This window comes from Puntigrus tetrazona, chromosome 25, assembly GCF_018831695.1.
Source record: "Puntigrus tetrazona isolate hp1 chromosome 25, ASM1883169v1, whole genome shotgun sequence".
Taxonomy (NCBI): Eukaryota; Metazoa; Chordata; class Actinopteri; order Cypriniformes; family Cyprinidae; genus Puntigrus; species Puntigrus tetrazona.
The window spans coordinates 7610330-7637943 of record NC_056723.1 but is presented as its reverse complement, the minus strand read 5'-3'; the positions used below and the strand labels follow the sequence as shown (position 1 = coordinate 7637943).

The 27614-nt window shown below is 38.9% G+C and overlaps 1 protein-coding gene across 1 annotated transcript; it reads right to left on the bottom strand.

Annotated features, from left to right (window-relative positions):
- Positions 1-113: 113 nt before the first annotated feature.
- Positions 114-26885, bottom strand: hipk3a (homeodomain interacting protein kinase 3a). Its single transcript, XM_043227258.1, is given in 17 exon segments — positions 114-542; positions 1030-1160; positions 3013-3278; positions 3392-3538; positions 4537-4833; positions 4967-5128; positions 5219-5337; positions 5479-5600; positions 5985-6108; positions 6203-6365; positions 6453-6637; positions 7145-7231; positions 7375-7494; positions 10327-10450; positions 22346-23549; positions 26811-26861; positions 26864-26885. Coding segments are annotated over 17 exon segments (3753 nt in total).
- Positions 26886-27614: the final 729 nt, after the last annotated feature.

Here is a 27614-nt window from a genome sequence, read left to right as displayed (position 1 = left end):
TATCTATAAAGCTCGATTTGCATCATCATCACTGTTGTCAAACTTCATTAAAGAAAAGAAAGATGTGGCGGCTCAGTGCCGACTGCGTGCGCGCGGCTGCCGTGGGCTCCAGCTCAGATGTATGGGTACTGACTGAGTTTGCTGGGGCTGAGGGGGAAGCCTGCGTAGGCGGGTGACGCCACATAGGAGTGCGGGGGAAAGAGGGCTTTGAACTGGCCCTGTGGGAGCAGGGTGGGGGAGGGCAGCAGCCTGTGGTTGATGCCCACGCTGATGCCCTGGTGGTGCACCAGGCTGTAGGCGGGCTGCAAGACGGGCCGAGGGGCCGGCGGCGGGCACGGCGAAGGCAAGAGGTGGGCCACGGGCGCGGAAGGCGGATAGGAGAGGAGGGCGGGAGGTGGCGGGTGACCGGCCGAGTGTGTGGGGCTGCCGTGGGGAAGCGGGAAGGTGGGACCGTGCACTGTGGGCGGGATGAAAGCCTGTGGTCGGCGCGGCTGCCGGTAGTTGCCGTTCCACTCCTTGTGGCACGACCCGTAATGCTGGACCTGAGAGGGAGGAAACAAAACAGTATCATTTCGGTTCCATCAATTTCAATAAAAGTATGGCCTGTTATCAAAGATGTTTCTCCAAACTCCAAATAGTGGAGTGCACTTCAGTGGTGGTCATTGGGTTTCAATGCAGCTTCTACACAACTGCAGTTGAGGAATAAGTGTCTTATGTAGTGAGAAGTGTATATATTAAAAAAAAGGTTTAATCATCTTTTTGCTACATAGGATACTAGGACATCAGCTGGGATCATGTAGATCTTTGGACTAAATTTGGACCCTCAATCCATTGGCTCTCAAATCAAAATGTTTTCCTCAAAAAAAACATTAGTGAGATTTAGTGAGAGTGGGGACATTCTCATACTAAAGCATTTGATGGACATAAATGTGCGCAATGCAGGGCTTAAAATATGGTACAATGAACCACAGAGCATTTACCAACATTTACAATTTGCATCACATTACAGATAAAACCCAAATGACACACCTGGCCAAAGCCTGGCGGCTGTGGCTGGAATGAAGAGCTCAGTTTCTGCTGGCGGGGCAGCGTGGGTGTGGAAAGGTGGCTCAGTCGTCCTGGGCCGCAGCGACCTCTGGACTGGCAGGAGGATTCTAAGACTGCAGGAAGTAGAAAAGACCAAAAAGTGAGTGATCACTAAATCAAACGCCTAATAAACATGATTAAACTTAAAAGCTTCAGCTTTTACACATTAACATTTGCAGTTTGGCACAAGTACTGCAGCTTGTACGAACTGAATCGGCTGCCAGTATTCACTGACGGTCTGTTCAAAAGAAAATAAATTAAACATCAAAAACAATTATGAACTGCTAGGTTGAAAAAAAAAACTAACTTAGATAGCAATGTATCTAAAACATAAACTCTCCTTAAACTTTCCATGGACACCCCAAAACAAACAAGTTGCCTGGGTAAAGTGCCATGAGAAGCATCTGAAAGAGTTTACCGCTCCAGCAATATTTCTTTCATAGCATGCGTCGAAAACAAAGCATTGGCTCCACGTAAGAAAACAGGACAGATATGCTTTGGTACGAAAGGAGGAGGCCGGGGGGAAATATTTTCCAAAAAATAAAAAATAAAATTTAGGGCAGTCAACACGCAGAGTAAAAATGAAGACGGGAATGAAGAGATCAGGTATGGGAGAGGAAGCTCAAACCGAAAGGGTCTCACTCAACACTGGGATGTCGCGCACAAGACACTGGGTCGCAGTGCACGCTATACCCATAATCACCTGCGATAGCCTCTGTGACAACTTCCTGTTTCTCTCCTATGACCTGTAAAGTAGACATTGGCTGTGACCACACTAAAAAAAATGAGTTGTGCAGAAGGAACTTTGTATTAACGGCCCAATTTGAGACTGGGGAAAAAACTGTTTCAAACAAAAGTTTCAAAAACTAGAATGAGCAGCAACTGTCAAAAGATACAGCAAGTCAAGATTGTGTGTTTTACTATATAGTGAAACTGTGTAAAAGCTGTGGAATCTAAGCTGTGGATGTAAATGAAATGCAAATAGTGTTTCATGAAACAGTTGTACATTAACCTGCACAAGACATTAAAGGAACATTCTAGGTTTGACAAAACCAGTTCAGCTCTTCAAACGGTTTTTTGTGCTCCAATGGCAAAGAAAATAATTTTATCTATTTAGAATAGAATCGCACTAGGACACCCGTTAAAACATGTTTTTTGAAAATATAGATGTGACACTTAAATATGTTCTATCAAAAAAGAGGTTAAGAAAGCACTAGTTTTTTTGCAAATTTATACTCAAAATTCAGAACCTCTATCCAATGTAATTTTCCCGGGTTATTTATAGTTTAATTCTTTTAATACGTTCCTCTTAAAAGCATACTATTACGTGTGTATTTGGCACTATATGAACATTGCACTCATGTCTTTTGCCTCGTCTCCCACTTCATAAGAGATCCACATTATTTTCCGCTTTTCACAATGGATTATTTAAAATAATATTAATTTACAAGAGGTTTCACATTATTTTCAACTTTTGTCACAACAATGTTCATTTATTTTGAATACTGCCCCTCCAACAAAGATAAGAAGTGCACTTTTATTAGAAAAAAATAAACCTTTAATAAACTATGAGGGCAAAAATATAAATAAAAAAGCAACAATTTTGATTATAGGTCAGATCATCAAGCCCTAATTTCTATTTAAATATACACTGTTCTTTTGAACTTCTATTCATCGAAAAAAAAAAAGATAAGCAGAAATATTCACAAAAAATATTAAGCAGCATAACTCTTTTCAAAACTGATGATGATACATGTTTCGTGAACACCAAATCAGCATATTTTTTTCCATTTAAAAAAGGTTTTAGTACAAATCAGACTGTATCAAACCCAGAATGTGATTTCAAGAAAACAAAGCCACAACTGCTTAACATCCATTAGAACATTTCCCATATTTCCCATAACCTACAGGATTGCTCTTCCATACCTGTGGCGATTATGTGCTGCTCATTGTTGGGATGATGGTTATTATTCAGCACTCTCATGGGCGGCACCACCACGGTCCTCACTGCAGGTTTATTCAGCACTGTGTTTGGGTGTCCACGCCTGGCCTGGGGTTCCTGGTTCTGGTTCTGATTGGTCAGAAAGCGTCTTTCAGGGAAGGGGCTGTCATGGGGCCCTAGGGAGGAGTCTGAAGGGGGCGAGCCGTCTACCGTTTCACACCCACTTTCATGGCCGTCATCTTCTGATATACTGCAGCACGTCACAGGAGAAAACAACCAGCATCAAAATACATGTAGACTCAACCTCACCTTACAGTTTTAAATCATTTAAAACCTACTGGTTTTAAAAATGAAATACCACACCTGCTGGGTCTCTTGCAGGGCGAGGGGCTGGACTGTGCAGAGGCAGAGGAGCTGGTGCTCAGACTGCTATCAGGACTGCTAAGGGAACACACTCGCTCCATGTTCAGAGAGCCTGTACATGCCTCACACTCGGGACTGCCCTTACACCTGTCAAAGAACACACACACAACTCCATTTAGCTATTAGAGCCATATGTAAGCCGAACAGAATAGGAAATGTTTCACAACTGAAAGTATTTTTTGTAGCATACCGTTTAAAGTCATACAGTTACCTTTTCACTGACCCTAAGAATTATAAAGCGTACTACTGTACCTTTAAGAGTTTTATATGCAAATACCCTTAAATCTGTTTGTGAGCGAAATAAGTCACAACTTCTTCATCATTCATGCATTAAAACATAAATTGCTAAATGTTACAAAAGATTATAAAATGAAATAAATTCTGCTCTTTTGATAATTTTTTTTTTTATTAATTATTTCTATTTAAGTATGTTAACTAAAGGTGTTTTTGATTATTCAAATATAATTTAAATCATTAACATGTAATCCAGGAAAATAAAAATGGAAAAAAGAATTTGGTAAAAAGAAAATTGATTATGAGAAAAAATAAAATGCAGTTCTAATATGGCCCTAAAATGTCTTTATTAAATGTTTATCTCAGTTAATTAAACATGCTTTCGGATTAATAAAAATAAATGTAACCGTTAAAGTTAATCTAGAGTTCAAATAAAATGAAAGCCAGAAGAATTAAATGGAGCAAAGTTAATTTGGGAAGAAAAACGAAAAAAAAAAGGATTACATAGGGCCTATGTTTGTATATTAAAAAAAAATATAAATAAAAAATACTGTATCATAATGTATATAAAGCAGCAAAACATATTTCAACATAATAACAAAAATGCTTTCTGATCAAATTTTTTTCCTGATATAATGATTCGCTGAAGAATCATGCGACACTGAAGACTGGAATAATTATGCTGAAAAATTAGTTTTACTATTACAGGAATAAAATACATTTTTTAATACATTATAAAGAAAACAGTCATTTTGAATAGTAATAACATTTCACGATATTACTCTTTTTTTTGTTTTACTGTATAAAAACCAAACCCCGCAAAACTTGTGCATAACCAACGTTCAACTCACTTGTTAAGGGAGCACCTCTGTGCTTGTTCCTCTTCATCTGTGCCGCTGCTTATGCTAATGATGCTTACTGCCGGGCTGGGTGACTCTCTGATAATAATAGACTCTCGCTGCTGATTAACCGCTGTCGTCTTACAGCAACCTTCCTCCTCCACCTGCTCTGGTTCCGGTTTCACCTGAGCCTGCACCTCTCTGTCAGGAGAGCTCTTCTGTGGCTCCGCACTCGCCAACCTGTCCGCCATCTTTGGTGACGGACACACTGAGGGCTGTGTGTCCGTGTAGTGCGAGACATTCAAGCTCCTAAAAGCAACGAGGATTACAACAATCAGTTCAACTTTGGTTAAAAATCCAAACGAGCTGCCTAACAAGAGTATCATAAGGTTTGCATGGAGAGGCTTTGAGGCCCTGCCAATGGCCGTGGGCTGTAGCTCACCTGTTCTGACTGGGTTTGTTTCTCTTGTTAGATGCAGGCTGAGGCCAGACCACATGAGCAATGCCAATGTTAATAGGCTGATGGGCTGACACAGCCATTTGGTTGGGAACAATAGGCTGGGGCATCACCGAACTGTAATGGCTGCTGTGTGGACGCACTTTCCTTTAACAGATATAAAAACAACATTTTATGTCAGCGAAATGCAGTGGTGTCAGCACATGATATTCGAGGTGAGGCTCTTGATCTTCTTACCCCCAGTCTCCTCGCCTCTGCGATCCAATCACTGTATCGGATGCCAAGCTCGTAGCAGGTGGCGGGACCTGCTGCCAAGCTGGCACCAGGATCTGTGGAGTTCTGTTGGACCACGGCTGCTGAAAGGTCAAAAAAGGACAATGCTGAACCATTGTAATGTATCTGGCTTCGACTTTATTATCAAAACTGGTACGTCAATGCAACAACCCTCGGCTGTTTTTCATTAGTTTCTGACATCATGTTGTGACACGAGGACTCACTTGTGCTATAACTCCTGGTCTCAAGGGTAAAGGCTGGATCGCTGGGGCTTGGGTCACCAGAGGAAGAGTGTTCTCCATTCTAACCGAATATCCTGCTGGCTGATTTGGGTTTGAAGGGATTCCTGTAGAGTCGAACAACCAAATCAGCTCCACGCAATATTTATAATATTTATTTTAAGGTTTAATGTTTTAAAATCAAGACAGACAATAAATCGAGACAATAAAATTACCATATTAGTACCATATTGTTTTTTAAATGATTTGTTTACAGTGAAATATTTCTAATTACTATAAATAATCAAAAAGTAATATTTCTTATACATTTTAATTTAGTAGTAACAGCAGCAGTATCTTCTAAACTATTATTTTTACAGGAAAATTATTGTTTATAATCATTATCATTGTAATAATCATTGTAATTATAAGACTTACAGAAAAATTGTAATGCAAACCATGCATCTCTAGTTCAAATTATGTACATCACATTTGAATGTGCTTTCTACTACCTTGAAGAGCAGGAGGGCATAGAATGAGTGCCTGCTGAAAGGACTCGTTACACCCAAATTGGGCACTTCCTGTCTGGATGGGAATTCCTGGATGCACTACAGGTGGAGCAGACGGCGCCAAAGTCTAAAGAAAGGTAAACAGATCAACCATCAGGAACAATCTATCATCTTCTTGCTCACACGTAAACCCTAAGTCTTTTCAGAGCGTTTGGTTTTACCTGAGAGTGGACAGATGGCATTTTGTTGAAGGCGACAGTGATATTTGGAGCACTTGGAAGCGTTACAGGCTTCATAAGTGCAGGTGCTTTGTTGCGGTTGAGAGTATCGTACATGCTGGTTCTTGAGTGACACACGTCCATGATGTGGAAACAAGACTGGACACTGTTGGAGACACGCTCCTTGAGTACAACTACACACAATAGAAAAAACAGGCAGTGAAACTGGCATTAAAAAAAAGTCTGGACATACTGGTTGCAATGAGGGAAATCCATCAGATGCTGCATAGTGACAAAAGGGTGGGTAAGTGCATCTGAAGGGGCGATTCTCTGATCGGCATCAATCATCAGCATCATCTTTAGCAGGTCGACAAATTCTCTCCTGTCAGCTTTCTCAGCCAACTGGTCACAGCCCTCCATGTTGAGCATGAGATTCACCTGATATACATATAAAACATTAATTGTATTAACTATTATACATATTTTAATCAAATAATATTCATATCAGAGTCATGATTCTATATAATAATTACTGTATATTATTTTTAACCATAATATACACTTAATTATTATAACTTTTTAAATTATATACACATACATAATTATATATACATTATATACTTAAAATATAATAAAATACCATAATTACAGTATTGTATATCAATACATTATCAATATTGTTAATAAAATTATAAAAATAAATTTACAAATATTATTTTAAATGTAACAATTTAGTCATTTATAATTACAATAGTTATTATTCTATAAAATAATGCTCTAAAAGTGGTAATATTATTGCTGTATATTATATTAATATTATTAACCATGATATATACTACTACTAATACTACTTATGCTAATAATAATAATAATAATAATAATATAATAATTTGAACTTTTTTTTCTCTCATGATGTATAACAAGCATTTGCAAGCAAAAACGTACATGTCCAATGTCATCTAGACAGCTGAAAATGTACTTCCTCGCCTCCTTGGACTTCAGTCCCGTTTCTGTCTCATGTTCTTCAGTCGTCTGCAGAAACAGGAAGCACGTTTGAAGTCATTACATAAGAACTTTACATCAAAACTTTATGCAGAGCAGACAGTAACTGGATCCAGAGAGCTATGCTGTAAATTCATGACAGCAACGTCTGGTTTTGATAAATGGCCCCTTGCCTTCAGTCTCCAGGTGGCGTACGGTGAATCAGACTCCTTGCAGAAGAATCGGGCCGTCTTTGTCCCCACGTTCAGAAGCTGCTCTCCGGGCAACCCTTGAGTTTGAGAGATGTAACGAATCTGTGGAGACGTTTATAGCATTAGTGGATCTCAATACTGGCATCTCTGATAAGTTAAGCCAAGTCCATCCGAACATTCTCGACAAAAACCTCTTGATTGATTCACAAAGCATTACAACAAGATAGAAACATGTGCATGGTACTTTTCCACTATTCCAAGAGGAAGTAATATGAGAAGACTAGCCTAGAATAGGCAGGTCCATAAAAGTATGCAGCAAGAAAACTGTGCCAAAATACAGAAAGAAATGTTGTCTTGACAAGAACGTTCATAATAGTATATTCATAAAGCTCACTAAAGTTAAAAATGGTTTGAATTTATTTGTAGGCATCAAGTATTAATTGATGTCACCTGTGATTGTGCATCTTTAGGATGGAAAAAAAAAAGTTTCACAAAGCTACAAACTACACAGTGGTATCAATCAATATGAATCTGTAAAAAACACACAACAAAGAGACAAAAATAAGCAAATAACTTCAGTTGTTATTTCGAGCTCTGTTGCGTTTCATGATACAAAGCTCAGTGTTTTACTGCTAATACAGAGCACAGTATGAGGTCTGCCGCTACTCAAGGCTTTGTTAAGATGCCAAGTCAAGATGTTGGCCACTCTTTCTGTCCACAACAGATGTCAATCTTCTCACACCGAACAGACAAGCCAATATTTAAAAAATGCGTTCTTTACCGTTTGGCTGATGTTTTAAATCCAGATTGATTTATAGCACACCTAATTACATGGACCGCTTCCATAAAGCGACTTCGGTTTAAGTGTCTTGTCAATGGCACAGCTGACTTCAGTCAGGAAATGCCGTTTTAATTTGAAATGAAACATGGATCACGGTAAATTTTTTCTGTTAAATTCTGCTAAATATTTGTTTTGATTATAATTGTATTATTAGCAGTAGTACTATCTTTATATATAGTCATTTTTCTGTCACTGTGGTTTCCGACCTACTTTAGATGTATCCGCTCCTTGTTATACAGTAAATATAAATTGTCTGTGAAAGTGTCTGTTAAAATCAATTCCAGGAACAAATATTGTCCTCTGTATTGACTAATCAATCAACAAAATGCTGAAAACTCATTTCCAGTGATCAATGACCTTAAGACAGTCTGTTTTTTTATTTAAACAGATTTCAATAACTAGTCTAACACAACCTCTCAGTAACGAGTTATCACCTCAGATCTTTAATCGTTACTTAACTATACTCCCTTTTAACTACCTATGCCTTAAATTAAGAACAAAAAAGCAACTCAGATGCTTTAGAGTTAAGATTTGTTTGCCATAGCATCCTTTCATAAATACAAGCAATGACCTCATAACGCAAACAAAACAGCAAAGCCGTTAAACAGTGTTTGGTTAACCACAGCGCTGTCTTTTTAGGAAAGGCAAGAGCAGTTCAACCCGATCAATGCATTTGAGTCTCTGTGTAAAAACACTATTGTTCTTGTTGCCTTGGCAAACCAAGTATTACTGGTCAGTGAACTCAGCCGGCGTTCGCCTTCAAGCGTGCATCTGTTGCTTCTCAGAAAGACTGTGTCATAGTGGGCCTCTACCAGTGAAAACACAAGCCACTACAAAGCCCTCTTTGGCTGCTTGCTCTCATTCCTCTCCGTCTCTTCCTCTCTCGACAATGACGCCACCTCTCCTTTTACAAGCGCTGAGGCTCAACACTGCCGTGTTAAACAAGCAGTGTTTATGGCATCTTAGGGGTGTTATAGTGACATGATCGGGTTGCCAAAGCGCTGCACAAACACAGAGAGCGCGCTGAAGTGAGAACCTGCTGATAGTGCAGAGAGAGGCTGCGTGTGTGTGTGTGTGTGCGAGTGGGGCTTTCGGTTATAAATACATTCTGCTGTGTGGAGTGGAACTGGACCCATAGCTGGCATGGACAGGCGGCTCGGGGGTTTGTGGTCAGCAAACCCAAACCACCCTATTCTTACATAGCCGGCTAGTTTTGCTAACTGTCATAAGTGCCATTTACACCACCTCGGACAACTGGTTTATCAGCAGCACTGGTCCCTGACGGTAAACGCACTCACACATTTTTAATGTGCGCGAGTCATCTTCCGTGTTATCTGAAGATATTCACAAGTATTGAGCTGACAAATCTAACGAATAAATAAAACTTTTTTTGTACATGATTGAAATTAGTTTCAATTCTCAAAAAGTTATCTACATGCACCAAGATCCACAATGGTCATGTAAGTATTATTTTAGATTCTATTTTTATTAGACATTATATATTACATTGTCTCCTAATTATAATTATTTTATTTTATTAGACGGTAACAGCTACTCATTTAATTTATTTTATTTTATATTTAAGTGGGACAGTAAAGGCTGAATTGAAAAAAAAATATAACAACAAAAATAATAATAATAATACTACAATTTGAGCTTAAAATAATTCATAAATAATAATTAATAAAACAATTTGTTGGTACTTTCCAGAGAAAAGAAAAATCTAGATGAACGCATGCATCCAAAATCCACTACTGGCCAACCTCTAACTAGCATGCTGTGCATTAACTGAATTTTGCAACAAGACTTGTGTTAAAATGTTGAATTCAAGTTCAAAACAGTCATGAGACGCCTTTTATTATTACACAGGCACACACCAACTCATAGATTCTGAAAATGCGTAGTTTTGCACAACCCTGCTGATACTAATGACGTCAATGTTCTTTTCTTTGAGAAGACACCTATCGCAAAACTTGCACTGAAAAAAAAACAAAAAAAAAAGCAAATGATGCCATCCTTCCAAATGCCGCCCCATTAGTGGCGCCCGGACGCAACAAAGTAGGTCATTATGCGAGATCACTGGCTGATCTTACCTGGTCATACTCCAGCGCTCCTGGATAAAGCGGCCAGCCCAAGAAGAGCTCAGCGATGACGCAGCCCAGTGACCACATGTCTATGGCCTCACAGAAGGGTAAGCCCAGGATGATCTCTGGAGCCCTGGAACACATTATCAGGAAAGGATGAGAATTAATGGAGTGGTTACCTTGCCAACGAGCTGTTGATTGAAAAGCAGTAAAATATTTCAATACGAAAGCCCAGGAGGAGGATGAACAAGCGTTTGGACAAACGAACGCTACAATAAGAAAAAAAAAATCATTGATGATATCAAGATGATTTATACACATCATGTAATATTAAAAGCATATGTTATACTCCCTTTTTATAAGATGCAATACACGTCTCAGATTCACATTCCTCCGGAATGTGTTTGAAGTTATAGCTCAAAATACCCCACTGATCTCATATATATATATATATATATATATATAAATTTTCCATATGCCTATTTTTAGTGCAAGCGGAAAGACGCTGTTTTTGTGCATGACTCTTTAAATGCAAATTAGCAACTGTTTCCCTCCCCCTATTCCAGAATAAGGCTGTGCTTTTACTACTCGTACCTCAGATACTGACCTAATGGTTAATTCTGCTAAATGGCTGTTAAACTATTTATAATAGACACGTGTGGCAGCTGTGTAATATACAGCAAATAAATCAATATCTCCACTGCTATGTTGTCTCCTCTGAGGCCGGGACTCTAAATAGCGTTCAGTGTTCGTCAGTACGGCCGTCGACAGAAAATTTAGCATGCTTTGCTTTAACTTTGACCATTACCACTTGCAGAAACAAAATGCTGGCGTTGAAGATGTAAACTTGCAGATTAAGGGGCGGTAATAAAATAAGGTCCCCTTTCTACATAACAGTAGGAGCGAAAGAACATGCTCATTCTTTCACAAGTTTGTAGGGAACAGCTTACCAAAAACATTACTGGGCTGTTCTTTTCTACATTTTCTACACTTACACGCTGAAAAAGTCCGTTTTTAATGATAAGTCATATTGAAACATAAGATTTTACGAAAAACAGTAGTTTGGGTTTGAGAATCCTCAGCAAGACTCATGTCACACTCATTTAAGCTTTGCATCCATATTGAAATGAACCTGAGCCTAATGACGCGACATTCCTGGTCTGATGCAGCGCGAGTCTGCTGTTGGATCTGGGCTTTGACGTCAACGGGCCCATACACATCTGCTACCGTGACAACCGGAGGGAAAATGCTGGCTGCCTAGCGACAGATGAGGACGGATCTAAACACTAAAAGTGGGTGATGACAGAGGTGGAGTCTGATGACACACAATTAACCCTGGTCAGCATTAATAATCAACTAAAGAGCAAACTTCTCCGGCACTAAAACTGCTGTATGTCTGAGCAGGTCACATATGTAGCACCTAAAGGATACAGAGTTAAAACAGTCAGCTATTGATATCAGAATGTGTCAAGCCAGGTTACTAGTAAGCGGCTGTAACTAGCAACAGTGCCTTACTTATGCAGTAACAAAAGCTGCCGTGAATAATTCACTAATGGCTTGGCTATGTGACACTGTCTTTTAAATTCAGGGCTCTGAAATTAAGTTACCAGTTTTCTTTATTGTATTTGTCGTCTTAGTGAAAGGTGTTGCAGCAGCAAATACTGTGATTCACTTTAAGCTGCTCAACCCATTATTTGCACACACAGAATGACGCATTATAACAGAAGTCATCAAAGAGTCAATCAAACACAACAGTGCAGGGATGGTCTACACAGTGCAATGCTAGTAGTGTTTGTGCAGCTATCAGTAGATGAGAATGCTTTACAGCATTTACATGGAAAAAAGTGGGTTTTGGGTATGAAGCAAAATTATTCTTTTTAGTTTAATAAAAAATGTATTTAAAAAAGCAATAAGAATGATATTTTACTACAAATAAATAAATATTACTATTAATATTACATTTTTTATTTACAAAATATTTAAATAATAATAAATGCATTTCAATTAGAAAATATATTTAAGTAAAAAAAATGTATAACAGTAATATTACCATTATCATTACTATTATTGTTATTATTAATAATAATACTTACAAATGATTTAATTTACCAGAACTTCCCAACCAGAATTTTAAAACATATCTAAATTTGGATAATAGAGATGAAAATACAAACTCAAATATGGTTTAAGTCACTAAATTATGCAAACTGTTTAACATACAAATCATTGTGGTTCATGTACTGATCCTTTTTTTATTCAAATTCATTAAATGTAACATTATGAGCCATAGTGAATGTCATAACGTAACAAGTTGTTGTTTTCACAGAAGTACTACTGTTTCAAGTTCTGTGGTTATTAAAACTGTTGCACGAGAAACTATTTTCTGCCCTGGTAACAGTATGGCTTAACTGATAGTCCAAACATAAGTATGTTTGGCACATTGACAGAACAAATGGAGTGCTCTATATTCTGCACAAGATCTTACAGACTAAACCCCAATAAACCTCCAGCATAGCGATGGGCAAACAGACTAAATCCAAAGCCTAACATAAGTTAAACATAATACCACAAGCTCTGGCTGCACAGAGAAATCCAATAGCAAGGGGCATTGAAGGACGAGAGGCTATTAGGCCAGTCCCTAAACGCTAGCATGTCAATTTTGCATACTGCCAAATTGTATTGTAACCGCGATTGATTTCCGCTTGAAAAATGTACTCAGGTTTAATCATTGTGGTTTTGCAAATCTTACAAGAAAAAATTCCCATGAGCCCACAGTTAACAGGAAGTCACATTTCAGGTGAAAGAATCAGGGGAAGTTACAGAAATCAGGTCAAAAATAATGATGACATAACACGGCAGGTCTGGACTTCCCAACTCAAACAAAGAAAGTTACTGTTAAAACTATTTTGAGGCGGCATTTGCATTTGTGTTATGTTTGCTTGAGTCCACACCAGACTTCAAATGTTCAAGCCTTTTCCCCTGGAGTAAGATTAGGTATCATAGTGCTTTTTTCAGTGCAAGGCTAAGAAAAGCATGTACTAAAAACAAACTAACAAACAATGTGACGTTACTCTCCCAGTTTCTAATTCAACTACATGCAACTACATACAAACATTGTAAATTTCTAATTCGTAAGGCCTGCATTCCTCAGTTATTCAAAAAGTAGCTACAGTAAATGGCATTAGCCACAGGGGACATCTCTGACTATTGTCAATACATATAATCAATCAATACAATATCTATCAGCACAACCCTATTAAATACTAGGGCTGGAACGATACATAGATCCAGAATTGATTCTCAGCCTAGTTTTTAAAATCAACAGATGGTGCTCTAATCTAGTTTTTATCCACACACTCAAACGCTCATGAAGAAGAGAGCTAAAGCGCTTGTGCATTCGGCCGAGTCATTTAATTTCACCTCAGCTCAGAATGCTTTTCAACTTTTGTGAATTTTATGAATGATTATTTTAGGTTTGTGTGTAAGGATGTGAAAACAAGCCGAGTACAGCTGTTTATAAAGCATGCAGCGCATCTGATGTTCAAAACTAAGCTCAGAGTCAATTCATCAGGACTCGCAATGAATTCAGAAAATCTCAGAATTGATGCTGGATCATTTTTAGATTCACAATATATTGATGTATTGTCCGAGCACTACTAAATAGACAATATTGTGTGTCAGAACTCCCATCTTTGCAAACATCCTCATAAAACACACCAATTGAGGTCTTTAGTGAAAGCAAACAGCTGAGAAAGAAAAATAAAAAATATATTTCTTTAAATTTTTTCCATAGTCATTGTTTGCAATTAGTTTCTCAGTCTTATTTAATCACTGATATTACATGTCTTTTTAATTATTAAATTAGGCTTTTTTGTGATTAGGCAAGAATTATGAATGTCTGTGGTATCAAAAATTTATATCATAATGATCTTGATTAGCCTAAATAAAAATCTCAATTTTGATGTATCAGTGCCGTAAAAACAAAATAAATATAGGATTTTGCTCAAATCTCCAAGTCCTAAAAAAAAACAACAGCAACATGAGAATATTTGCCATTGCTGCATCGACTATACTGAGTGTTTTCAAAGGGAGGTGTTGTGTGTCCACTGTTCTTTGTCGTGCAACCTGATTCCACCGAGATCATGTTTTAAAGACCAAAAGACAGATTAAAAGGTGGAATTTACCAGCAGTGCTAATGGTGGCCACCTGCTAAAAAGGCCATTTTCTGAGTCAGTACGAACCAATAAGTCAGTGTTTGTCAAGCAAAGCCATGCTAAATTTGAACCCCTGTCCTGCATCAGTTATTTCCTGTGAGGTCGGCGGTATGGAAAGGATGGGGGGGGTTTAGAGTCATCTGGTTCAAGCTGCAGCCAGAAAGCCTAGAGTGGCCACAGTCTAAAGCGGCTACTGGGACGGCGAGCCCTGACCACACAATAACCTCTCTGAAGGCCAATGGAGCTCTGCAGCTGTTCAGAAAACAAGCATAAGACACGTTGTCTAGAAAGTGCGACGATCAGGATGGGATTTCAGCTGGGGGATGTTTAAAAAAAAAATGAATAAAAGTGGAACGTGTCAGGGGACGTGAGATTAGGGAGATCAGCTGTGTCAAAACCGCTGTCAGCAGTCTCTCACTGCAAAGAGGCAGCGTGCGAGTTTCAGAAATCCGCCCCCAGCTGATCATCCCAGCCTAACCCCAGGGTTCTAAACGTCTTGCGTTGCTCACAAAAGGGGCGAGAACATTACACTCTTTCTGGCACGTAGTCAACCGCCTGGAGAGAGCCGAATATGAACACGTAGCCACAGATGATGAACCACACGTGCCTGCCAGGAGCAAAACAGCGTTAAAGCCTTTCATTAACAGCGGCTTCTGTGAACGAGAAGACATGGGTCACTGGGTTTTTTCCGCCCCTCCTGCTCAGCGTCCAGTCAGAGAGCTCTCTGTAAACAAATCCCACCCAAACACTGCTTATCTAATCTCCTACTGCAGAGAGCAGTTATTCGGACTTCCCCTACAAGTCATCCAAAACTTTTCCGTGAGGGCCATAGGTCTTTTTGCAAAAAAGGTACATATTCACAGGGTTTGGGAAATCTGAAAGGAAATTTAGGTTGAGTAACACAAACCGTTCTGACATCCTGTAGCGTACTGGACTTTTAATAACACACTAAGTAACCTGAAGCGCGATTGTCAGCTGCAAATCTGTCAAGCAACACATCTGTCACCCCCCTTTTTATTTAGACCTGTCAGATAACACCCACAATTTGTTTGCCAGTTTTAGAAGAACGTGTCCTGAAGAAGTGCCAGCTACACTCCTAAAACAATGGTTCTTTATTGGCACCTACACACCCATTAAAAACCTCTAGCACCAACAACCTTTTGATTGCACAGAAGGTTATTTTACATTGGAAAAAGGTCCTTTAGATGATAGTGAACTCTTCTTTATACTGTTTAATGAAAGGTTCTTAGGGGTACCCAAATGGCATCCCTGTGAAAACCCACTTTTGGAACATTATTCATATCATATTATATTTGTATTCATTAGTAGTGTATCATTACTAGGTTTTTTTGCTAGCACTAAAGCAAGTCCCTTGATTCTCATTTCCTACCATAACAGTCTTGTGTTGCAAAACATACAGACAAGCTAATGTTCTTTCCCGGCTAACGCCCAAAGGGTACAACATACCACTCATAGCTAAAGCCTGGCTTGTGCACCGCCCCGTATTACTAGAAGCAGAGTGTACAATGAGAATACATTGGCTAGAAAATCACATTCTGTGGGACCTTGCAAACAGACTATTTCTATTCCAGAAAAGAGTTTAGGGTTTATAGCACCAACCAATCCCTTTATTTAAATGGAAGCTATGCATTCCTGAGGTCACAGCAAAACAGATTCCCAACAAAGAGCTTAGGATATGAGAATGGGTGAAATATGAAGCTAAATGAAGAAGAAACATAAGCTTATAACAAAGCGTAGCAATAAAAAGCAACATCAAAATACACTGAAGCTTGCAAAATGTTTGAAGAAGTCACTGTATTTTAAATTAATTGTTCTGAAAAATAAAACTTAAGAAAAGCAGAATGTATAGCCCACGTGTTTGTGCATGGCCTGTACAGCTTAGATTTTAATTTGTACTAAAATAACTGCAACTGAAATAAAATATGTAGACATTTTAAAAATGAAAAACAAATCAAAATGTAAATGTTAATAAAAGGTAAAACAGCATCTCAATTATATAAATATAACTGATTCAGATACATCAACCGATTATTTTGCCAGGTAAACAAACCAACAAAACAAGAAAAATTAAGCTCCTTTTCTTCAAGCTCTTTAGAGACGGAAGTGTTGTTTGCATGGAGCGTTGTGAGGCAGAGGCACCAGAGCAATAAACAAAGCCTTTTCAACGCTGCATCATTTCAGTTCCCGTCGGAAATGCGGAGAAATGCAGACAGTCTGGCCGGCCTCAATAGAATCAATGTGCATTAGACAGAGCTGAAAATAATCCTCTGTAAAGGCCTGATGATCTCAGGAAGCAACAGCATGAACAGCTATATTATTAGCTATTGATTTGGTTTAGATGTTTTTGAGAAGACTGAGTTAAGGAATGAAGCTACATTAAAGGCTTCTATCTGCTTAACGTTGGCTGACAACCAAATTTTTCTGATTCTTTCCTGAATCCAGTGCAGTTTTAATTAAGGGTTAAACAAAGCCTCCTGAACTCAGGTTGATGATTAAAAGCAATTCAAATTTAACAAGTAAAAGAATGTGTAATGAAAAAAAGAGTTTTGTAGAATTTCAAAAACATACAGAACTTATTCTGCAGTGTTATTTTAGCTTAATCAAAGACAAAAAAAACTGCATTTTTACTGTGAAGGTTTTGAATAGGACTGGCTCTAGAAGGTGATATGAGGCTGCAATCTCAAACATAAACTTTTGATGCCGTAAGCTCTGAAGCTTGGGAAGCGAGCCAGGAGCTTCATCAGATGAAATGGGAACCTTATACCAGATGGCATGTAAAACAAACTCCAGGTTCCAAGGAAGGTATAAGGCTTCACACCTGTAACCTACCTTGTCCCAATTCAAAATGTCGAACAGCAACGGTAAGCTGTTACAGGAAGCGGAGTGCGATCAGGTTTCATCCTCAAGTGGAACATATACAGACCACGACATATCAAGATGATCTGACAAATGGATCAAAGTGCAGAAACTGATTCCAGGCTCTTAAAACACAGCTGGCAACCACTACTTATAAACCTTCTTGGTCTGATTTCAATTTCGATTTACCGCTGACCTAATCGCAAACAGCAACGAACAATTTACATGATGCATCACTGTGTACACAAGCAAAATTGATCCTATATATTAAAGTGAAGCTACTGGGAGTGCTTGTCACGGGGCTGTGCTAAAGTCAGTCATGTGAAGGGGTCAAGATCAGTACATCAAGTGACTACACATCTTGAATGAACGCTAAGGATGAAAAAACAGTGCCTGTTTCTCTATTCATGACAGACACGTTAGGATTTGGTAACTACCATCTGGTCAAATAGCGTTCGAAACCTAGTCAACAAAGCCTGACCGACCCACTATCACTACGAGAAGTTACATGAATGCAGCATCAAAGGGCCTGAATCAAACAAACGACTACGTGTGCTCTCTATCCAACTGCATCAAGCCACCGAACCCTTCAGGCTGCTCATTAGTCCAGGAATCTGGCCAATTAGGTCTTCTTCATCTGAAGCGAGTGCAAGTCCGCTGCAAATGGAGGCCAGGCGTTGACATGATCTAAAACACAGCGACAAGAAGCAGACGTTCATACCTCAGGCCGGAGATGAACGTAGGTCTCGGTCAAGATTTATTATACGTACGGATGCATGAGGACAGTAGTCTTACGTGAAAAAACAAAACACTACTGCAGCTGTTAGTGATGCTACACTGGCCCACTTAGATGCCGCACAGGAGGTTGTACTTAGTTGTGCATTATTTGCGACCCATTAGACTTGTTTACTGTGAGTCTTCAAGTAAGCTAAGTGGGAAAACATGCAAAAAAATGTAAAAAATTAGGCATGAGAATAAATGGTTGACACTGGACAAAGTCAAGGTCTTAAATTTGAACACACTTTAGCTGAATGATTAATGTCACATCTTCCAGAAACAAAAACAGATTAAAAGCAGAGGAGAGGCCAATGCAAGGACTTTAAACTTTATGACCAATAAGGAAGACTTAGAAAAATAAAAACAGAAGTGTTGCATAATGCTTATTAAGGGGTGGTAGCAAAACCTGCCATTTGGTTTCAATGGGTGTGCCTGCAAAGATATGATAGCGTCTGCATTTTTAAAACAAGGCCAATGTCTTTCACACTTTTCTAGGTATGAAGTAAACTGCTAGGATGCACATTACAGGATTTGAAATCCAACAGAAATGGCTAAAATTAGGCAAAGCTACTGTTTTGTTTGTTTTGAAACCAAAAGAAAAATCTGAAGGCAGCACATCTAGGAAAAACAAGTTGACATTTACAAGCAGTACCAAAAATGTACCCTTTGCGCATAAAAACAAGCACTAAATTAGCATTCCAAAATAATGCAAATTCAGCAAAGCCAAGGGCTTCTCACCTGCCCAACTTTAGGGTTTATAGCGCAAGGCTCTGAATACAGACTGATGGTTATTTGAACAGCACACACAGTCCATTGAGGCGAGCCAGACCAGAGTCCCGTCACTCGGCCTTCTGTTAAATGCAAGCGGCTTGTTATGCAACTGCCCAGTGTATATCAGTTTTCCTAGGTTTTAACACTGTTTCAATGTTCTGATACCATTACCCTTCTGGTGGTTAAGTAGCCTGTTTCAAAACCCAGAGCTAAATGGGGAAACCTGGAGAAACACTACAAATTTATTTGTCACTTAAAGTGGCTTCATCAACTGTACTGGGCAACTTAAAACAGGTTAAAATTCAACTTAAGAACTTTCTCTGAGCACTGCCCTTTCCGGGTTATGATTTGACAGTCTCCCAAAAACAATGACAGGAATAGGAAAAATGAAGCTAACCAGAAAATTGGAAAAAGAAAATTAATTATGACATGGAAAGGATGGACATTTAAGTGGCCGCTATTGGATACTTCAAACTACTTTTGAGTATAGGAGAAAGAATCCTACAATTCAGCAAACAAAGGCGGCATGGGTGTCAAGGAAACAACCGGACGAGTCACTTCAGGAGGCCATAAAAAAAAAAAAAAATCCATGGCACCTAATGACCCTTTCCTATAGCAACTTGAAACCGAAGCAGGTACCTCACTTTACGTGGAACACAACACACAGTGACCTAAGCAACACTGTAAATTATTAATGGGTCACAGTGGTTATTTTAACAAAGGACCACTAGTACATTACCAGAGTTACAACTAGGGATACCACTATTAACACTTGATATGCTTTTCTGCAACATTGTGGAAACTAATTTTCGAATTAACTGAACTTTAGGCCTATAGATCATGTAATTTTTGTCTATCATACGCATTTCATTAATAAAGCGGGATCTTTGATTAGTAGTAAACACCCATCACCTGCTTCCAAACGGACAAGCTATGGAATAAATAAAAACAAAACAAAATCACATGCATTTTACAGATCACCTAAATGTGGATTTTTTTCCCCTTTTTATCTTTCTTTTCAAGTACAACAGGCATAGTTGCATATTCCTAGCAAAAATGGTCCTTGAGTGTCAAACTAATGTCCAAAATACACTGCCATTTCTTCATTAACTTCTGCGCAATTTCACTTGACTGTTTCGGTTTATAATCTTCGCGCCAGTTTAAACAGTTGTACTACTGGACTGAAAACATGAGTATTACATCGCTGCACCAAATACATTATAATAAGGCTTCACTCAAAATATCACTCTTCTATTCATAAAAATATGAAAATGTTTGACATGCAGACAACCAGTTCTAAAACAGTTTGAAATATAAAAACAGCTCTGCTATTTGACAACGCATGCAAAATTTCACTTCCTGACACACGGGTGCGTGCTCAAAACAGCCTGCTCCGAATACAAAAAAAATTAAATGCTCGTCATGACGACCTCACATACCACAGTGACTATGAACACAATGAGATCCGCCCTAAATTTAGGTGAGCCAGATCTGTGCTGAGAACAAGCTATGGATTCTTACGGCATCGATCATGCTGACAAAACAGGGGACAAATGGAAAACAGAAGCACTCGCTGCCCTATTCCTCCCCACTTTGGGATGCAAAAGCTACAGAAAGGCCATAACATGAGGTCTACTGAAAAACACGTCAGATTTGAAAGATTCTTATGTATTGTCATATCTCTGCATGTCAGATTGCTAACTAAAAATGTCAGGTTTAATAAAATACTTGAACACTAATTGAGTTACGAACAAAATTGCACTTTATAAACAAATAAATGTTAACAATGAAGGTAACACTTTATATTACAATGACAAAAAACTTGTCTTGTTTGCTGTTGTAAATACAATAGCAAACAATGCGCAATTACAAACCACTCAAAATAATTGCACATTAAGTACATGTTGTTGGTTAGAATTACTCAGTACTTATGTAACGATTTAACACAAACACCATGTAAAGAGTCATGAACAAATTCACAGAAAAAGGGAAAAACAGGCGAGAATGAATGATTATTCATAACCTTCTATAAAAACATCTGTGTTATCACACTTGGTTTGAGTGCAGACACGTTCCTCGGTGCATCTCATTCCCATGCAAAGCGACGCATTCACATGTGCCACCTGCATGGGCCGCCGGTTCGTACAGTTGCAGGCATCAAACTGCGGCTGTGCCAAAGTACAAAGAGTTCAAATGGCCTATTTAAACTAGTTCCTCTTTATCTTTTTTTTGCTGATAGCTTCCACACAAACCGAGCACGTTTACAGAGACAGACTGTACTCTGCACCGCAATGTCACATTATGTTCGTAACCCATTCGTATGCCTTTCAGTGGCAAAATTGCCTAAAAGAGACAGTTCACCTAAAAACAAAACACTAATTTACCAAACTACAGACTGTTCCAAACCTGAAACATCTGCTTATTTAAGATGTATTTTTGTCCACAGAGGGAAAGTTTAATGTTGAAAAAAATGTGGTCTGTATGATTTTTTAACAAAAGTTAATGAAACATGAAACAATTAATTTGTGAAATATTATATTACTATATTTTTCTAATGTTGTTAAATTGCTGCTTATATTTTTGTGCAAACCGATACATTTTCTTCAGATTCTTTGACAAAATCACAGCATTCTTTAATATAAATTCTGTGCAACATTATAAATGTCTTTAGTGCCTTGCTGAATAAGAACACAAAATTGCAAACTCTGAACTTTTTGTAAGCATAATGCATGATATAATATGCACTGTGTTAAACAAGCAAGAAAGTCATACATCTTCAGAACAGCATGAGGTTGAGTTTTCATTTTTGGCTGAACTATCTAATATAGACCGAACGCATGGAAGGAAGTTTTGGGATAAAAAAAAAAAATACTAATTAAGTTTGACAGAAAACATAAAAAACAAAAACATCTGGAATGTTCTAATTTAAGAGCATGTCCATGTTCTTCCACATCCCATGAATCACTTCAGCAAACCATTTTCTTCCTAAAGAACTGCCAACCACAAAGACACACAAAGTACAGCCATCACGGACTGAACTGACCCCATTAGGGGAGGAAAAAAAGCAAACGAGAGAACCAAACTGGCCGAAAACTTCTTGAGTCATGTTTTTTTCTTTTGAGTTACATAAAGTTAGTATGGGTGTAGCTCCATGGCGGTTACGGAGACAGCTTACCATCAAACTTAGACAAAAGCTATAGAGAGAATTACATAATTGTCCTGACAGGAAGTGTGGCTTAAGTAAACCTTCCTCAGTTCGACTTCCTCCAAATGAACGCCACAAATTATATCTTTACACTTGCCAAATATTCCAAAAGTCTATTTGAGATTAAACACAGTCATGACAAGCGGCAGTCAGTCTACCGGAGGGACCTCGAAGCACAGCTTACCTGTAATAGCGAGACTGCAGGTACGTCGAACACACGGCTTTGGAGACGTGGCTGGCAGAGCCAAAGTCAATCACTTTCACACGGAAGGGCTGCCTCACGGGATCTACCAGCATAATGTTCTCCGGTTTAAGATCGGCATGGATCAGGCCCAAGCTCTTGAGCTTCTTCAGCGCTGTGGCCACCTGTTGCAGAACGGGCCGAATCACCTTCAGCGGCAACGGACTGAACTTGTTCTGCTTGAGAAAGTCGTACAGGTTCTGCTCCAGCATCTCGAACACCAGACAGGTGTGGCTTCTGTGCTGGAAGCACTCGAAAGCCCTCACCAGGTTGTGCTCCTCGGCGTTCTCCCCGCTCAGTCGGGCCAGGATGCTCACCTCGATCTGGCCCTGGCGGGCGTACGACGGGTGGTTCTTCAGTATTTTCACCGCCACGATCTCATTGGTGCCTCGCTTCCAACATTTGACCACCTGACCGAACGTACCACGTCCCAAGAACTCCAACACTTCATAGGTGTGCTTCATAGAGCACAGCACTTCGTGTTGGACCAACTGATAGTCGCCGTCGCCTGTCCCGCTCACGGCCCCCGTCCCGGTTGCGTTCGGCTCGGGCGGGGCCACGCCTACTGCGGTCGTCGTGCTCCCAACGTTTGTTTGCAACATGGCAGGTAGAGTAGAATGCTCCTCTACTATCTGCATGATGCTCTTGCCGTTCTCAAGCTCCTCCCCTTTGCATTTAAACCCACATCTTTGGGTTCCGCCCAACAAATTCAAACCACCGTTCCTCTCGCTTGGCTCTGCCCCTTCTGGAGCGCCGCCACTGCTTCTACTACTACTACTACTACTTTGGCTGTTTTGGCCACTGTCTCCACTTTCTTCTTCCACTGCCGCGGCCACTCTGGACAAATACTGAAGGTCGCCCTCCGACACCACACGTTTGTATGGTGAGGAAGCCCTTCTGAGGAGCTCCTGTGGAGCTGTATCAGTCTGTGTGACGCTGGGTTTCTCGCTAGTCAAAGCTTCGATTCTCGATAAAGGTATAATATCCGTAGGGTGCGCAATGCCTAGATTCACACCGACCACGTAAGTGCGAGGGATCTTCTCATGGTAAACACAGCTGCTGGGATCGATTTTCTTCGCTCTGCAAAAGGCACTTGTCTGGGGTTGATAAACATGTGGTGGGCAGACCGTAACCTGTGAGGCCATACCTATAAAGGACAGAGGGGAAGAAAAACATTAGCCTGTGTTAGTCATTTCACAGATGCTGTTTACATTTTCATACAGTCACAATCATCAAAACAAAACCTTATGCTATTTTAAGAGACTCAAAATAAGCAAGACTGTTTGTTGAATGAATGAACAACAGAGACCACATAACAAAGAAGATCTCACTAACGCCTGAAGGGAAAGTTTCTAAAGCTCCGAAAGCACTGTAAGTGTGCCACGGGGATGTATGATGTGGAACCAAAAATACTTAAAATAATTTTTTTAAAAATAGCTCCATAATTATTGCACTTGTTTGTAGGGCTTCACAATTTGGCTAAAAATCGTGGGATTATGTCAACTAATAATACACAATGATAATGATGACGACAATATTAATAACAATAATAAAATTGTGTCATCATAAAAACGATCAATGCTTGAAATATGACAAAACTACACAATTTACTATATTACTGCAAAATAAAGTATTATAAATTATAATACTTTTTAACTGTAAAACTGTAACATTTTTATTTCCATTGCAGTTTTATTTTTAAATGACGTTAAGCCATGAATATTATTATAATTTAATGATTAAAAATATGCAAACATTTTACATTTTAATAAATTTCTTATAAAAATGTCAGACTGTAATGATATCTATGCCTTAATCTATAAATGTTTTAATGAAGTTACGGCATGTATTCTTTATTTAATGATTAAATATGCAACAAAAATACTTATAATTATGCCTTAATTTTTATTCTTAAAATGTTGAACAATTCCTTTTTTATTTTACCAAAAAGGTTCTTGTTTTTGGTTTCTAAACATCTCATTAAAAAAATAATAAATTGCAGGAAACCACCCAGATTGTGTAAAACACCGATTCTGAATCGAGACACTAAACACTGTTATGCTTATAAATTAACACAGTATCACATTTCACTCTAATACATGCACATATGTTTGTTTAAATAAATCTCAGCCTTTACACATCGAATAATAAGCCAAATAGTGATTTTAGTTCTGATTAATCGTTCAGCCCTAGTGTGCGATAAAACCAGTGATATCATATTAGCAGACTCAGACAGACAAGTGACCAATGGGGATAAGCTGTCTTAGTTTCGTGGGAGACAGACTACTTATGCTGGCACAACATATGGCACAAGTTCAGACACGAGGACAGGTGTGGCTCTAACACACCCACATACTAACTCCCTCACATACACACTTCTAAGGCCTGCTAACACTCTGGCACACTAGACTGGATTTCATAACGGCAAATATTGAGGTTATAAAACATAAAAGGGGTGCAAACATGTCACGTTGTTTTATGGGGAATGCACACCTGATGGATTTCACATCCAGAGCTGTTATAAAAGCCCTCATTCATTCACACGACCGTACCGAGCACCAGGTTTAAAATCATGCATTTCAATTACATCGGTATTCCTGACTGTGTAAACAACGCGTAGGTCTGCAACCAGAGACTGACTCGACAGCTTTAAAAGGACAGTCCCATCTGGAGGAGTGTTTTTATGAGGTCTGTCCCATAGTAGCGTAATCCCCCAGTAGCAAGAAGGCACCAGCGAAGGTTTTGGGTTACAGGTCTCTACTGTTTTCAAACTGCCACTGCCTTCTGCTATAAGCAGGTGGTGACTGACCTTTTCCCATGTCAAGACCTAATGAGGTTAGGCGAGAGATAGCACGGGAAAACACCTGTTGACGCTGCAACTGCTCGGGCTATAAAAGTTTAACAGCAGGAAATGATTGGGAAGTAAACTTTACCGAATTGACAGGCACAAATTTTCCCAGCGGTGGAAAGTGATAGTAATAACAATGAGGGAACTTTCATGTTTCATTATGTTGCAATACATGTTTTAGAAAAAATTGACAACATTTCTTAAGAGTATAATATGACGAATTGAAATTGGGTTGAAAATGAAATTCCATAATTATTCCATGATTATTTTTTTAAGCCACACATAGCCTACGTTTGACAAAATTTACCAATACAATAAGGAACAATATTTTTTTATAAAGCGGTTTCACTATGAAATATACTAGGATAAGATATATATATAGTTTCTACATTTCACACAAAAAATTATATTATTTTAATATATTAACTAGTATTTAAGTTAAAACTGTTAATAAAATTACAATATTTAATATCACCGAAAAAAACAAGCAGATAAAACTACATTTTATACATTCTAAAAATAAAGGTATTTGGATACAGCAATTAAACATTTTGATATAATTTTGATATAACAATATAACACAACATGGTAATACAAATGAGGAACTTATGTTCTTCTAGGTTTCATTATGCTTTAACTTTTAACTTTTTTTGACTTACTCTTTAGAATATTCCAAAAAAAAGTTGTGTTTTTTGTTTGTTTTACAGCTGATCTTAACTAGGGGAAACAAAGATATATTCACTTCCACGTCTAAAAATTACATAATATTCCAGGTTTTCCACGACAGTAGGGACGTTAAATGAGAAACTAAACTTCCCTGTCGAAAATATACATGATATAATCGTCGTTTTGTATTAAAAAGACACTTTAATTTCAATCTTTTCTTTCTGAAGAAGCTTTAGGCAACGCACGAGAGATTCTATTTCAATGTGTAGACAGGAAATGCAACTTGCATATTACATAAGAGGTTTTTTTTTTTTTGGTACAACTTTTGCTGAGTCCTACCAGCATACTGTTAAGTTACAGACGAAAGCAGAAGTCAGCTGCTAACCGATTTACGGGGCCTGTGCGTTTTAGGAGGATTGAGCAACACGTCGCTCGATTATAGCACAAGATCGAGAACTGGCGAGTTTATATGAAAAATACATTTTAACCCCAACAAATCGTATGCGCGAACCCTAACGACGCAAACGACCGATGCTTAAACGCATCATCCGAACCGTTTTACTTCGTGCTTTAAAGCGCAGGGTTTAGGTAAACAACATGGGTTTGGCTGGTTACCAGCGAGCCTTCCTCGCGAACATTTAACAAGAAAAAGTTGCGGGGCAAAACAAAAACAAAAACGTTTGTGCTTTTTTATTAAACCCAGAACTTCAAAAGTTACCAAAACACATTAACAACCCCGGCGAGACGTTGCTTTCGAGTTTTTGGTGTGGCGTGGCAACTTTTTTCGCGACGAGCTCGCGATCACAACTCCGAAGTCTAACCTGATTTGGTGTCTTCGCCGTTAACTCTCAGACGCGTATTTAAGCATTTTCAACTCGTTGAAATCTTCCTTACCTTCACAGACAGCAGCTGTGGTCGGACTGCGGGTTTTTTGAGAACATGTTCGGGTTTAATTCGCACCCACTACATGCTCGACGCGCTCGCGCTGCCATCTTGTCCTCTCGCTGGACGACGAGGGAGAAAAAACACAAGCTCCCTCATTTTCAACTGCGCGTAACTCGCCTGCTAAGCCATCCACGGGAACCGAACAGGGTCCGGCGTGTAGTTAAGGATATCCGTTTCGGTCAGGGGATGTTTTTGTCGTCATATCGAGGACGTTTAAGCCCCCCCTTGGTTTGTTTCCTCCTGACGGCGACGAACAAACTCCGTCAGCTCAACTCGCTGAAGCTCTCTCAGCTGAGCGCTCGCTCGAGAACGCTCTTGCGCCGCTTCTTCCTGTGAGTTTGACCGAGGAGTCAGAGCCTGAGTCAGACTCTGTACTGCCGCCGACAGGACTGGAGAAGCAACGCAAGACGCCCACGGAACTAGGACACAGTTCTGCTGTGTAGTGGCCCCTTCCGGTGGGGAAATGCAGTGAGCAGGCAGAGAAAGCACAGGTCTTTTATATATATATATATATATATATATATATATATATATATATATATATATATATATATATATATATATATATAGTGTGATTAATCGTTTGATAGCAACAGTATAAAATAAAGAAAATATTTACACATTACATCTACATTAAAGCAAAATATTAGATCATTTTTTATTAAATGTGTTAATTCTGGAAAGCAATTACCATATTTTATGGCAAAATAATTATTACATATTACATTTTTATCATATTAAATATATTTAACA